This window comes from Oncorhynchus keta, chromosome 21 (assembly GCF_023373465.1).
Source record: "Oncorhynchus keta strain PuntledgeMale-10-30-2019 chromosome 21, Oket_V2, whole genome shotgun sequence".
NCBI classification, from domain to species: Eukaryota; Metazoa; Chordata; class Actinopteri; order Salmoniformes; family Salmonidae; genus Oncorhynchus; species Oncorhynchus keta.
Window position 1 is genome coordinate 22,929,138 of NC_068441.1, and position 13,219 is coordinate 22,942,356.

Consider the following 13,219-nt stretch of genomic DNA (forward strand, 5'->3'; position numbering starts at 1 on the left):
ACGCAGTCTGTCTTTTTAAGCTTTGATATGGACTTTCTACCTGATAAGGTCAGGCTAGGGTATATTAGCTATTCGGTGATGGTGTTTGTTCTGAACCCACTACGATGCTCTAAGTGCCAAGGATTTGGACATGTGGCAGCAGTATGTAGAAGGGAGATTCCACAATGTGAAAAGTGTGCAGGAGGGCATAGTCAGAGGGAGTGTGAAGTATAGATCTTCTCGGGTCAAAACAATTGGACCCGGACCCGAGGACAATCAGACCAGAACTCAATCTATTTTTTAAAAGGGGGACCCAGACTCGAACGGACCAGAGAACATTCAGACCCAAACCCTAATGGACCCGACGACAACCAGACCTAGGCCAAAACCGTACCCTAACGGGTCTAGACAAGAACCGAGTGACAAAAAAACTATGTCTATCATCCTAGTTGCTCTTCTGGTTAACGAATGTCTTTATTTGTTGGTTAGGTCTTCTATAAGTCAATAAATTCACCTTATTCACATAAAATAAATATGCTATAGACTACGCAGAGCTGTGGTCGGGTCCATTTGTGTCCACTCAGGACTATCAGCTAGTTTACACAGACCCGAGACCTGATGACACTCAGACAGGACCCGACCCGGACCCAAGGAAAAGGAGTTTTCGGGTCTTGGCATTCGGGTTTGGTTTGACCTTTATCAAATCAAATAAACTCAAATCAAATTAAATCACATTTTATTTGTCACATACACATGGTTAGCAGATGTTAATGCGAGTGTAGCGAAATGCTTGTGCTTCTAGTTCCGACAATGCAGACCTTTAGTGTGAAGTTGGGGTTGAGAAATCACTGTGTGTAAACTGTGGGGGTGCCCATACAACTGAGGATTCGAAGTGCCCTGTATGAGAGAGACACATTGAGATTGCCAGAGTTTGAGTGTGGAAGAATATTTCATATGCTGAGGCAGTAAGGAGAGTAGAGGATAGCCCAAGGATGAGGGATTCGACTAGGACCCCCCCAGTGAGTAGGCCTGAGAGAAAGATCCAGAGAAGATGGGGTTTTATTAAGGTTGGATTTATTGTGTTTATAGCCATGGTGATCAACTGCATTGCACTCATGGAGCGGAAATTGATGTGGTAGTTGCAGCAGCATAAAAATATTGGTGTGTGAGAGATTTTAGTGCACAAGATCTACATGGAGTTTTGAAAGAAGGGGTTCCAACTTGCAAAAGGGAGCAGTACTCAACATAGTGTCTAGTCGGCCTGAAATTCACACGAAGAAGAAAGTATGCGTCTCGTCATCCGGAAAGCCACACAAAAAAGGAAAACTTTGTTGGTCAATCAAACATGGACGTTGGTGGTAATGGTGGTGGATTGATTGTTAACAATAAACAGAGGGCTATGTTACCCAACAAAAGTAGGGGCGAATTTGTCCGTAATCAAAGAAAAGACTCGGAGGTAAGGACAAAAAAAATACTGGTTTACTGTATTACGTTCTGCATCATAAATGCATGTTTTGTGCTAGCAACAAAGCCGAACGGTAGCTGGCAACTAGCGCGTTAGCCGATACATGCTAACTAGATATGTATTTATCCCGTGGTCCGTTCTCACCCATTACAACTGTTCTGATGACCAACAGTAAGCTAGTCAAGAATTGTGGCTCGCTTTCAGAATTGTTAACCCTGAACACGGAACTGCCACTTGTCCAACGCTACCTGTTAGCTAGCTAGGTAACGTTTGCTACAGTAGTTTTCTACTTGCTATAGCTATCCAGCTACTGTTTAAATATAGCTCAAGCCTTCTGCTATTCAGAACTCGTTACTATAGTAGATATATTACACTATTATATATTACACTATTAGGGCACTTCGGATCCCTAATACCCCCCCAGGGGGTGTCGAACGCGTACAACAGGGATACTTGACATTTCAAACACCCTTGATCCTACAGCCTACTGTGAGTTCACTGTATTGAATACAGTCAAATCCAAATGCAATGGACTTGCTCCATCTGGCTGCAAACTTAAAACAATATTTCCCTAAATAAAAAGACTACGGACATTGGAATGTGCCCACATTTTCGTCTCTTTGTGGTCTGAAATAGCAATACAGTAGTGTATTTTTGTCTGTGTTCCGACATAGGGCTTCTCTGAGTCTCCAGACCTCGAGTTTGAGTATGCAGATACAGACAAGTGGTCTGCTGAACTGTCAGGTGAGGTATTTCTGGACAACCTCCTTTATAATTTTTTAAAATAGTGACCTCTATGACATATTCTCTTGTGAATTTGGTACCAACTTTGCCTACTTATCTTCTCCAGAGCTATACAGTTACACTGAAGGACCAGAATTTCTTCTCAACAGAAAATGCTTTGAGGAGGAATTCCGAATTCATGGTACATACCTTATCGACTTGAATGCGTTGTCTTCCTCCAGTGTGCTTATATAGTACCTCTGACTGAGTGTGTTTTGTTCCTGCCCTGTCTCAGTGTCTGATGATAAATGGACTGAGCTGGACGTGTCTCAACACAGAGCTCACGCCATGCGTCTACTGGACGGCCTGGAGGTGATCACCAGGGAGAAGAGGCTGAAGGTGGCCAGGGCCATCCTTTACATGGCTCAGGGTAGGTCATCAGCTCTCAAGGCTTTAGCAGCATAAGTTGACTAAGGAAGCCTGTGAAGAGGTAGCTGTTGCCATATGTTTTTATAGTGAGGCAGCCAGCAAACAATGTTTCAGCACTTAAGTCATGTTTCCTATCTGTGGCTCTACAGGGACATTTGCAGAGTGCAGCTCTGAGGCAGAAGTGCAGCACTGGATGAGGTACAACATCTTCCTGCTGCTGGATGTTGGCACCTTCACTGCTCTGGTGGAGCTGCTCAACATGGAGGTTGAGTAAGTTGGAACTACAAATCAGTGAGATGTCATTGTTTTTGGGATGAAATTGTTTGCTATACAAAATGTTGTCAAAATCAGGTAGCTGATTCTTATTTCTCTCCTCTTCTCCCCTCTCTCTCCTCTGCTTCTTCGCTCTCAGTAACAGTGCTGCCTGTAGCAGTGCAGTCAGAAAGCCAGCAATCTCCTTGGCTGACAGCACAGACCTCAGGTAAGATTACACACAGACTTTCCTGCAGCTCTATATAGTTATACACAAGTGTATTGGAGTCCTCTGATGCTAGTGTTCCTCAGGGTGCTGCTCAACATCATGTATCTGATGGTGGAGACCATCCAGCAGGAGGACCCAGCTGACTCACCTGAGTGGAGGGCCACCAGGGAGACCTTTAAAACAGAGCTGGGTAAGAGTGTGTGTGTTTTTATTAGATAGAAGGGTTTTGTAGAGGAGTAATTTTGGACTATAGTCTTTGCTCTTTCCCCCCTCTCTCCCAGGCTCTCCTCTGTACAACAATGAGCCCATCTCTGTCATGCTTTTTGGCATGGTGACCAAGTTCTGCAGTGGCCACGCACCCCACTTCCCCATGAAGAAGGTTCTTCTGCTGCTGTGGAAGAGCATACTGGTGAGAGAGGGATTTTATCTTATTTAGCTGATTTTGGCTATTGTGTTAGCCAGGTACTTTGGGCTGGCATATATATTAGTCTCTTACAACATGCCTTCTCATCTTCTCCAGTTCACCCTCGGGGGGTTTGAACAGCTCCAGAACATTAAGGTGCGTAAGCGAGAGCAGCTGCGCTTGCCCCCCCTCCCAGAGGACAGCATCCGGGTCATCAGGAGCATGAGGGCAGCATCGCCTCCAGCTTCTGCCTCTGACCTCATCGAACAGCAGCAAAAACGGGCACGTCGTGAACACAAGGTAACCTCTACTGTGCCTGAATTAAATCTCAATGCAAGGCAACAAAGTGAAGGCAGCCCCCTGTTTGACACCTGCTCAATGTAACATTGTCAGGCTCATATGAAAAGTACCCTTTCCTCTCCATTAGTCCCTGACAAAACAGGACAACCTGGATGCCTTCAATGAGAAGGACCCCTACAAGTCAGATGACCCTCGTGAAGATGAGGATGACAACGATGACAATGACAACTCCATGGAGGTGGAGCCTTTTCCCATGGAGCGGGATGAGGTCATGCCCCCGCCCATCCCACACCCCCCCTCAGAGAGGGTGAACTTCCCCAAGGGTCTGCCCTGGGCACCCAAAGTCAGGTACGGTGCGGGGTACTTCTGAGGGAGACCTCAAGAAGACCATTTGCTACAGATTAATGCTGTGTCTTTAGATGTACTTTGTGGTTTTATGTGTCTTGTATAATATGCCTAATAGTGTATGACTATTTTTTTGTTTTGTTTGCTTTTATAGGGAAAAGGACATAGAACATTTCCTGGAATCAAGTAGAAGCAAATTTATTGGCTATACGCTTGGAAAGTAAGTTCAATTGGTGTTTCTTTTTCTTAATTTAAAGATGCACTATGCATAAATCGCTCTGCCATTTCCAGATTGCTAAAATTTGAATGGTTAACCTAATTTTTCTGTGACAAAACAAGCAAGTACAGTAGAATATTATTGTTCCCTCTAAAGCGCTGTGAAATATCTTTTCCATAACCAAAAATATATTATTTTCAACTGTTTGAAGCTGGTGTACAAAACCGAAAGTAAAAGATGCAAAACATAACGTGAGAACGTGAAGTATAGAAATAGCTCACATAGAACAGATCTACCGCTTCTTAGACTTGCTTTCAATGCGAATAACAGATCTATAACACTTTTCTATGTGAATTTGGTTGGGTCGCCCAAGAGGATACTACGGGATTTTGACAACGAGGCCCTTTATCTACTTACCCACGGTCAGATGAACTTGTGCATACCATTTTTATGTTTCTGTGTTTGAAGGAAGTTGCTAACCCGCGCTAGCGCAAACCATAGTCTTCCAGTCATTGCACTAATGCTAGTTAGCATTGGCTCGTGAAACTACCTCTTAACTTCCTACATACTGGACGCAGATAAATAAAAATGATATCCACAAGCTCATTGCCCAAATCTTGAAGTATTCCTTTAACAGAGATTTACTATTCGTTTTGAAAAGTAGTTTCCTGTCGAGGATCCTTGACCTAGATTTCGTGGTTATTTGTATTGCAGTGACACAGATACAGTTGTCGGCCTACCCAGACCCATCCATGAAAGCATCAGAACATTGAAGCAGGTATTATGCAGTTCTCAACATGTCTCAAGCATTGTTAAACATGGATAGATGTTCTTGCTTAATAATCCTGCTTTGTGCCTGAAAGAGAGCGGCTCAAATTGGGCTGGTCTGTGACTCACTGACACGTTATTATTCAGAAGAATAGGGCAACCTCAGTGTCACACAATTGAGAACTTAATTTCCAGAGGATATGAGTTGGATGTGGTTCTGTACAAAGAGATGATATGAATGAATATATACAGATGGCAATACAATGAATGGGTAATTGGATACAGTAGCACAAGCAATATTATTGTTATCCCGCTAAAGTCTGTGCATTTGTTTGGGGGGGGATCTACTAAGCTAATGTGAAATTGTTTTAATATGTCATACCAATGATCATTTTGCTATTTGATTTAACTGATTTGATATAACGTTCAGTTTTGCCTTACTGCGTTTAGCCCATAGAAACACGTTGAATAACATTCATACATGGAAAAACAGTCAAAAAAGGAAGTATATTGTAAAGTGGGACCCATATTTAACCCCATTTTCTTGCTCAACACTACTTCCATTCATTAAAAAAAAAAATAATAATAACAGTTCCGGGTTACGTTTTGATGAGTCTTGTGACTTGCCAAGCATGCCAATTGCCCACTCCCTCAACTTGATGTAACCTTTATTTAACTAGGCAAGTCATTTATTTTTGATACATCTGTGGCGTTGTGTGACACAACTCCACATTTTAGTGGCTTTTATTGTCCCCGGCACAAGGTGCACCTGTGTAATGATCATGCTGTTTAATCAGCGTCTTGAGATTCATCCACCTGACAGGTGTGACATAATCTTTGCAAATGAGAAATGCTCACTAATAGTGATGTGAACCAAATTTGAGAACGTTTTTGTGTGTATGGAGCATTTCTGGAATCTTTTATTTCAGCTCAAGAAACATGGGTCCAACACTTTACATGTTGCTTTTGTATTTTTGTTCAGTATAGTTAGTAGCCCAAACCGTTCGGATGCTACAGACGTTTTTGTGAGAAGACAGATTTTTTTTGTGATGTGCCCTGGTCTAAGAAACACCACTGTTGCTCTGCCACCTTCCACAGCAGATGCGGAAGGCCTACATTGGCGGATTGAGATGCAGCCCGTGCAGAACCATATCTATAATGGATAAGAGCGTCTGCTAAATGACTTAAATGTAGATGTAAATGTATAACTTAAATAGACAGCTTTTTATGGAAGATTTTTTATTATGGTAATTCGATTTCTGCGTGGACATCGATTCTAGGGGGATAGGGATGTACGAAAAGGACTGTATAACACCTAGCACAACTACTATGAACAACTAACAATACAGATTGGAACCGTAAACAGCAAACACAAGTTACAATAGTTACACAAACTCAACTTTGTCCACTCACTCCATTACACATGTCCACTTGGAGAGAAACTGAGGAGTCTCTGACCTTTGAAGGGCTGTCCGGTGTCTGGCCCTCTAGCAACCTGACCCTAGCACCCTATCAATGGCATGGTCACTGGGATTTTGAGGGGCATGTTTATCATCCCCCAGTCTCTCTGGCACTGTTGCGGGATGGGTGGCGTGAGGTGATGAGAGAGGGACCTCACCACTGGTAGTGGGAAGACCGTGACAGTGTTCTCCATTTCCTTGCAGCATAAGTACATCTCTATAGCTGAGATTCAGATTGCCAAGGAGGATGAGTTTCAGAAAACTCCATTGTCAGGGGTGAGTGCCAATGCATATCACTGACCTATCACTGGGATATATGCAGGAATATTACTGTCCAAGAGAAAGGGCAACAAGTGTTTATTTTTTTTTTTAAGTATTGTTTGTTTATAGGGGGAAGAGGATGTGGAGATGTGCTCCACTGAGCTGCTATACCAGGGCATTCTTCCCAGCTTGCCTCAGTACATGGTGAGTGTTCTGCTCCCCTTGTATGCTGATGAACATAGATCTCCAGTCCATTTCTATGACCTCTAAACCCTTGGTAAAATTGACCTGTGACTCTTCTCCCTATCAGATTGCCCTGCTTAAGATCCTGCTGGCTGCAGCCCCCACCTCCAAGGCCAAGACAGACTCCATCAACATCCTGGCAGATGTGCTGCCTGAGGAGATGCCGTGAGTCAGCTGTTCGTTTTGAAAGGGAGCTGTATTCAGTTGAGCTCCAATTGAAAGGGTTTGATTTGATACTGTATCTGCAGGACCACGGTGCTCCAGAGCATGAAGCTCGGTGTAGATGTTAACCGCCACAAGGAGATCATTGTTAAGGCCATCTCTGCCATCCTGCTGCTGCTTCTCAAACACTTCAAACTCAATCACATCTACCAGGTACTGGCAACCCACACTCAACCACTGCCACCAAATACAGTCAAACTCTGACTTAGCCTCATCTGCCAAGTATTGACAACCACTTAATAGGAGTGGTCATTTCTCACAAGCACCTCCAACTTGTGAATGGTCTTACCTTGCCTTACCCTTCAGTTTCTTGTGGGATTTTTTTTCAACAGTTTGAGTACATGGCTCAGCACCTGGTGTTTGCCAACTGTATTCCTCTCATTCTCAAGTTCTTCAACCAGAACATCATGTCTTACATCACAGCCAAAAACGGGTACGTTGGTGGATTTGAGCCATTTCAAGACTCGGATGATCAAGAAGTTCTGACCTTTTTTTAGTAATCATCTCTCTCACCACCATCTCCTGCAGTATTTCTGTGCTGGACTTCCCTTACTGTGTGGTGCATGACCTTCCGGAACTTACTGCAGAGAGTTTGGTAAGTTGCACACTCCATCCCTCACATAATTGAAATACTTATTGTAATATGAGCTGCTGAACTTAAACAAACACCTAGGAAATGTTGTTGTAGAAGAGGTGAGGAAAACACCAGGGTACCTAATGGAAGTGTTACAGTAGTCAAACATTGGAGGTGAGGTGTTGGTACCAATTGGTTGGTTTGTCTGTGTTCTTCAGGAGGCTGGAGACATTAACCAGTTCTGCTGGAGGAACCTGTTCTCCTGTATCAACCTGTTGAGGATTCTGAACAAGCTGACCAAGTGGAAGCACTCCAGAACCATGGTGAGGGAGAGACCCACCCACCCAAAACAATGCAGAGTTATTCTTATTCACTAGGAGAGACATCAGTCTGCGATTCTTTTAGATCATAATTTCATACCTTGCACTTCTCTCTGTCAGATGCTGGTGGTGTTCAAGTCTGCACCTATCCTGAAGAGGGCACTGAAGGTCAAACAGGCCATGATGCAGCTGTATGTCCTCAAGCTGCTCAAAGTGCAAACCAAGTACTTGGGCCGCCAGTGGAGGAAGAGCAACATGAAGACCATGTCTGCCATCTACCAGAAGGTCCGCCATCGCCTCAATGACGATTGGGCTTACGGTAACGGTGAGTCGCTGTCAACACAAATCCCATTGAGTTTTTCAGTCAGTGATTGACATGATATGATTGGGAGCCTCATAGCTGCTATCATAGACGTAACCGTGAAACATTTCCTCACAATGACTGTGAACTGCTAAATGTAAGCACCCCTACGTTTGTCAAGTTACCCCATTACCCCAAGTAATGAGCTTCCATGTTTCTTTGACAGCAGACCTGGATGCGCGGCCCTGGGACTTCCAGGCAGAGGAGTGTGCTCTGCGCGCCAACATTGAGCGCTTCAACAGCCGCCGCTACGACAACAACCAGAGCAACCCTGACTTCCTGCCCGTGGACAACTGCCTGCAGAGCGTTCTGGGACAGCGTGTCGACCTGCCGGAGGACTTCCAGATGAACTATGACCTCTGGCTGGAGCGGGAGGTCTTCTCCAAGCCAATATCCTGGGAAGAGCTACTGCAATGAGAACAGGGCTGGGGTTGGGTGTTGGTGCTATACACCTCCCCAAGGTGGTAACAATAGTCTATATCCCCACCTCTTTAAGTGTACCTCCTATAAGTGCAAATGTTGCTGAACAAGCATATCTCTTACTTAAAGACAGCATTCATAGAGCACTGCATTTGTTTGTGAAAACGATGCAGACATGAGTCCCAATAACAAACCTTATCCTTGCATTGTTGTCAACTCATGCAGAGAGGAGTAACAAGTCAGTAAGTTCTATTTAGGAGGTAAAGGGTCAACAGCAAAGCCACCTAAATGTGGACCTTCTGCATTTCCCCTACACAGTTGGACCAATCATTTATAATCCCTGAATCCAGGCACGAGACCAGGGTTTCCCAAACTTGGTCCTGGGGCCCCCCCTGGGTACATGTTTTTGCCCTAGCACTACACAGCTGATTCAAATAATCAAAGGTAGATGAGTTGGTTAGTTTAATCAGCTGTGTAGTAATAGGGCAATAACCAAAACGTCCAGGATCAAGTTTGGGGAAACCTTGGGGTAGATTTATCCCATGTAGAACCCTTTTTTGTTTTGAACTGGACCTTTTTACAGAGTGCTATAGGTCTTATCAGCCTTGTCAAACCTCCCAGGGTGTGGATGTTAACCCTTTGTATTCTGGACTTCTTACACACTTAACCCCACTTCTGGGTGGCGGCCCAGTACTTTGCCCTTCAAGCACTACAGTATAGTATGATAACCCTTAGGAACAAGTGCAAAATAAAAAGTGTTCTGTTTGTAAGGGAGGAGTTGCTTGAGTGTGTACAGTATGTGTCTGACTTATGGTTACTGCTTTAACCTCCTGTTGATCAGGCTTTTGAGTCCTTTTTGATGTTCCACTGTTACTCTACGCACTGAGTGTCCATTGGCTTGTATGAATCACACACCTGTATTGCAACCCAGGCGGAGACCGTTTGGTATTAAGACATTTTAATTACATTTACAGAGTAACGTTTTATCCTAAAGTAACAGGAAAACGTGCTGGCGCACTCCACAACCTGGTTGAATAAGAACTTGGAAAATGTACTTTATTGTGTGTGTGTACAGTATTTTTGAGAGAGTGGGGAAAGAAACAAAATGAGCCCTATGTTAGTTATTATTTGTGGTTCTCACTTAAAGCTAACAGGTGTTTGTTTTTTTACTCAAGGGAACAATTTTGCACCTGATAACTCCTCAGATTTAAGATAATTTTATAGTTGCATTGTGCTTATACTTATTTGCTGCTTCTATTGTTTTTTGGTCTTATGGTTATTACATCTAAGATGGAGAAATGAAAACAGATGTTGGGGGGAAAAAAACTTATAATGGCTTTTGTCAATCTGTTTAACATTGTATGACTAAAAATACTGGATAAAAAGAATGCTCCCTCTTGCTCTGTCATTCTTGTTTTTGCTTTATATAATGGAGTAAAACAGATTTCTGTCAAACATCTCGATTTTTTTTCCCTTATAAACTCAGCAAACAAAGGAAGAAATCCCAAAGAAATCCCTTTTCCAGGATCCTGTCTTTCAAAGGTAATTTGTAAAAATCCAAATAACTTCACAGATCTTCTTTGTAAATGGTTTAAACTGTTTTCCATGCTTGTTCAATGAACCATAAATAATTAATGAATGTGAACCTGTGGAACGGTCCCTAAGACACTAACAGCTTACTAACGGGAGGCAATAAGGTCACAGTTATGAAAACTTAGGACACTAAAGAGGACTTTCTATTGACTGAAAAACACCAAAAGAAAGATGCCCAGGGTCCCTGCTCAGCTGTGTGAACGAGCCTTAGGCATGCTGCAAGGAGGCATGAGGACTGCAGATGTGGCCATGGCAATAAGTTGTAATGTCTGTACTGTGAGACGCCTAAGACAGGACAGACAGTTGAACGTCCTCGCAGTGGCAGACCATGTGTAACAACACCTGCACAGGATCGGTACATCCAAACATCACACCTGCGGGACAGGTACAGGATGGCAACAACAACTGCCCGAGTTACACCAGGAACGCACAATCCCTCATCAGTGCTCAGAGTATAGGCTGAGAGAGGCTGGACTGAGGGCTTGTAGGCCTGTTGTAAGGCAGGTCCTCACCAGACATCACCGGCAACTACGTCACCTATGGGCACAAACCCACCGTCGCTGGACCAGACAGGACTGGCAAAAAGTGCTCTTCACTGATGAGTCGCGGTTTTGTCTCACCAGAGGTGATGGTCGGATTTGCGCTTATTGTCGAAGGAATGAGCGTTACACCGAGGCCTGTACTCTGGAGCGGGATCGATTTGGAAGTGGAGGGTCCGTCATCGTCTGGGGCGGTGTGTCACAGCATCATCGGACTGAGCTTGTTGTCATTGCAGGCAATCTCAACGCTGTGCGTTACAGGGAAGACATCCTCCTCCCTCATGTGGTACCCTTCCTGCAGGCTCATCCTGACATGACCCTCCAACATGACAATGCCACCAGCCATACTGCTCGTTCTGTGCGTGATTTCCTGCAAGACAGGAATGTCAGTCTTCTGCCATGGCCAGCGAATCCCATTGAGCACGTCTGGGTCCTGTTTGATCGGAGAGTGAGGGCTAGGGCCAATCCCCCCCAGAAATGTCCGGGAACTTGCAGGTGCCTTGGTGGAAGAGTGTGGCAAATCTGGTGCAGTCCATGAGTAGGAGATGCACTGCAGCACTTAATGCAGCTGGTGGCCACACCAGATACATTTACATTTACATTTACATTTAAGTCATTTAGCAGACGCTCTTATCCAGAGCGACTTACAAATTGGTGCATACACCTTATGACATCCAGTGGAACAGCCACTTGCATCTAAATCTTTTTTTTGGGGGAGGGGGGGGGGGGTGAGAAGGATTACTTACCCTTACTTACCCTATCCTAGGTATTCCTTGAAGAGGTGGGGTTTCAGGTGTCTCCGGAAGGTGGTGATTGACTCCGCTGTCCTGGCGTCGTGAGGGAGTGTGTTCCACCATTGGGGAGCCAGAGCAGCGAACAGTTTTGACTGGGCTGAGCGGGAACTGTACTTCCTCAGTGGTAGGGAGGCGAGCAGGCCAGAGGTGGATGAACGCAGTGCCCTTGTTTGGGTGTAGGGCCTGATCAGAGCCTGGAGGTACTGAGGTGCCGTTCCCCTCACAGCTCCGTAGGCAAGCACCATGGTCTTGTAGCGGATGCGAGCTTCAAATGGAAGCCAGTGGAGAGAGCGGAGGAGCGGGGTGACGTGAGAGAACTTGGGAAGGTTGAACACCAGACGGGCTGCGGCGTTCTGGATGAGTTGTAGGGGTTTAATGGCACAGGCAGGGAGCCCAGCCAACAGCGAGTTGCAGTAATCCAGACGGGAGATGACAAGTGCCTGGATTAGGACCTGCGCCGCTTCCTGTGTGAGGCAGGGTCGTACTCTGCGGATGTTGTAGAGCATGAACCTACAGGAACGGGCCACCGCCTTGATGTTAGTTAAGAACGACAGGGTGTTGTCCAGGATCACGCCAAGGTTCTTAGCGCTCTGGGAGGAGGACACAATGGAGTTGTCAACCGTGATGGCGAGATCATGGAACGGGCAGTCCTTCCCGGGAGGAAGAGCAGCTCCGTCTTGCCGAGGTTCAGCTTGAGGTGGTGATCCGTCATCCACACTGATATGTCTGCCAGACATGCAGAGATGCGATTCGCCACCTGGTCATCAGAAGGGGGAAAGGAGAAGATTAATTGTGTGTCGTCTGCATAGCAATGATAGGAGAGACCATGTGAGGTTATGGCAGAGCCAAGTGACTTGGTGTATAGCGAGAATAGGAGAGGGCCTAGAACAGAGCCCTGGGGGACACCAGTGGTGAGAGCGCGTGGTGAGGAGACAGATTCTCGCCACGCCACCTGGTAGGAGCGACCTGTCAGGTAGGACGCAATCCAAGCGTGGGCCGCGCCGGAGATGCCCAACTCGGAGAGGGTGGAGAGGAGGATCTGATGGTTCACAGTATCGAAGGCAGCCGATAGGTCTAGAAGGATGAGAGCAGAGGAGAGAGAGTTAGCTATAGCAGTGCGGAGCGCCTCCGTGATACAGAGAAGAGCAGTCTCAGTTGAATGACTAGTCTTGAAACCTGACTGATTTGGATCAAGAAGGTCATTCTGAGAGAGATAGCGGGAGAGCTGGCCAAGGACGGCACGTTCAAGAGTTTTGGAGAGAAAAGAAAGAAGGGATACTGGTCCGTAGTTGTTGACATCGGAGGGATCGAGTGTAGGTTTT

The 13,219-nt window shown here is 45.3% G+C and overlaps 1 protein-coding gene across 2 annotated transcripts; it reads left to right on the forward strand.

The window, feature by feature from the left end:
* The first annotated feature begins 1,100 nt into the window (after positions 1-1,100).
* Positions 1,101-10,370, forward strand: LOC118400285 (striatin-interacting protein 1 homolog). Of its 2 annotated transcripts, none has more exons than XM_035796978.2 (21): positions 1,101-1,435; positions 2,119-2,188; positions 2,295-2,369; positions 2,463-2,597; positions 2,746-2,866; positions 3,009-3,077; positions 3,161-3,267; positions 3,359-3,486; positions 3,598-3,780; positions 3,908-4,128; positions 4,280-4,345; positions 5,057-5,120; positions 6,775-6,846; positions 6,961-7,035; positions 7,142-7,239; positions 7,323-7,449; positions 7,629-7,729; positions 7,825-7,891; positions 8,089-8,193; positions 8,311-8,515; positions 8,718-10,370. In XM_035796978.2, exons 1-21 carry the CDS (start codon positions 1,325-1,327, stop codon positions 8,966-8,968), a joined length of 2,451 nt encoding a protein of 816 aa, XP_035652871.1. In that variant the 5' UTR covers positions 1,101-1,324; the 3' UTR covers positions 8,969-10,370. The 2 variants fall into 2 exon arrangements, with proteins under 2 accessions (XP_035652871.1, XP_035652872.1); XM_035796979.2 differs by having other exon boundaries at positions 1,111-1,435; positions 8,721-10,370.
* The last annotated feature ends 2,849 nt before the right edge of the window (positions 10,371-13,219 follow it).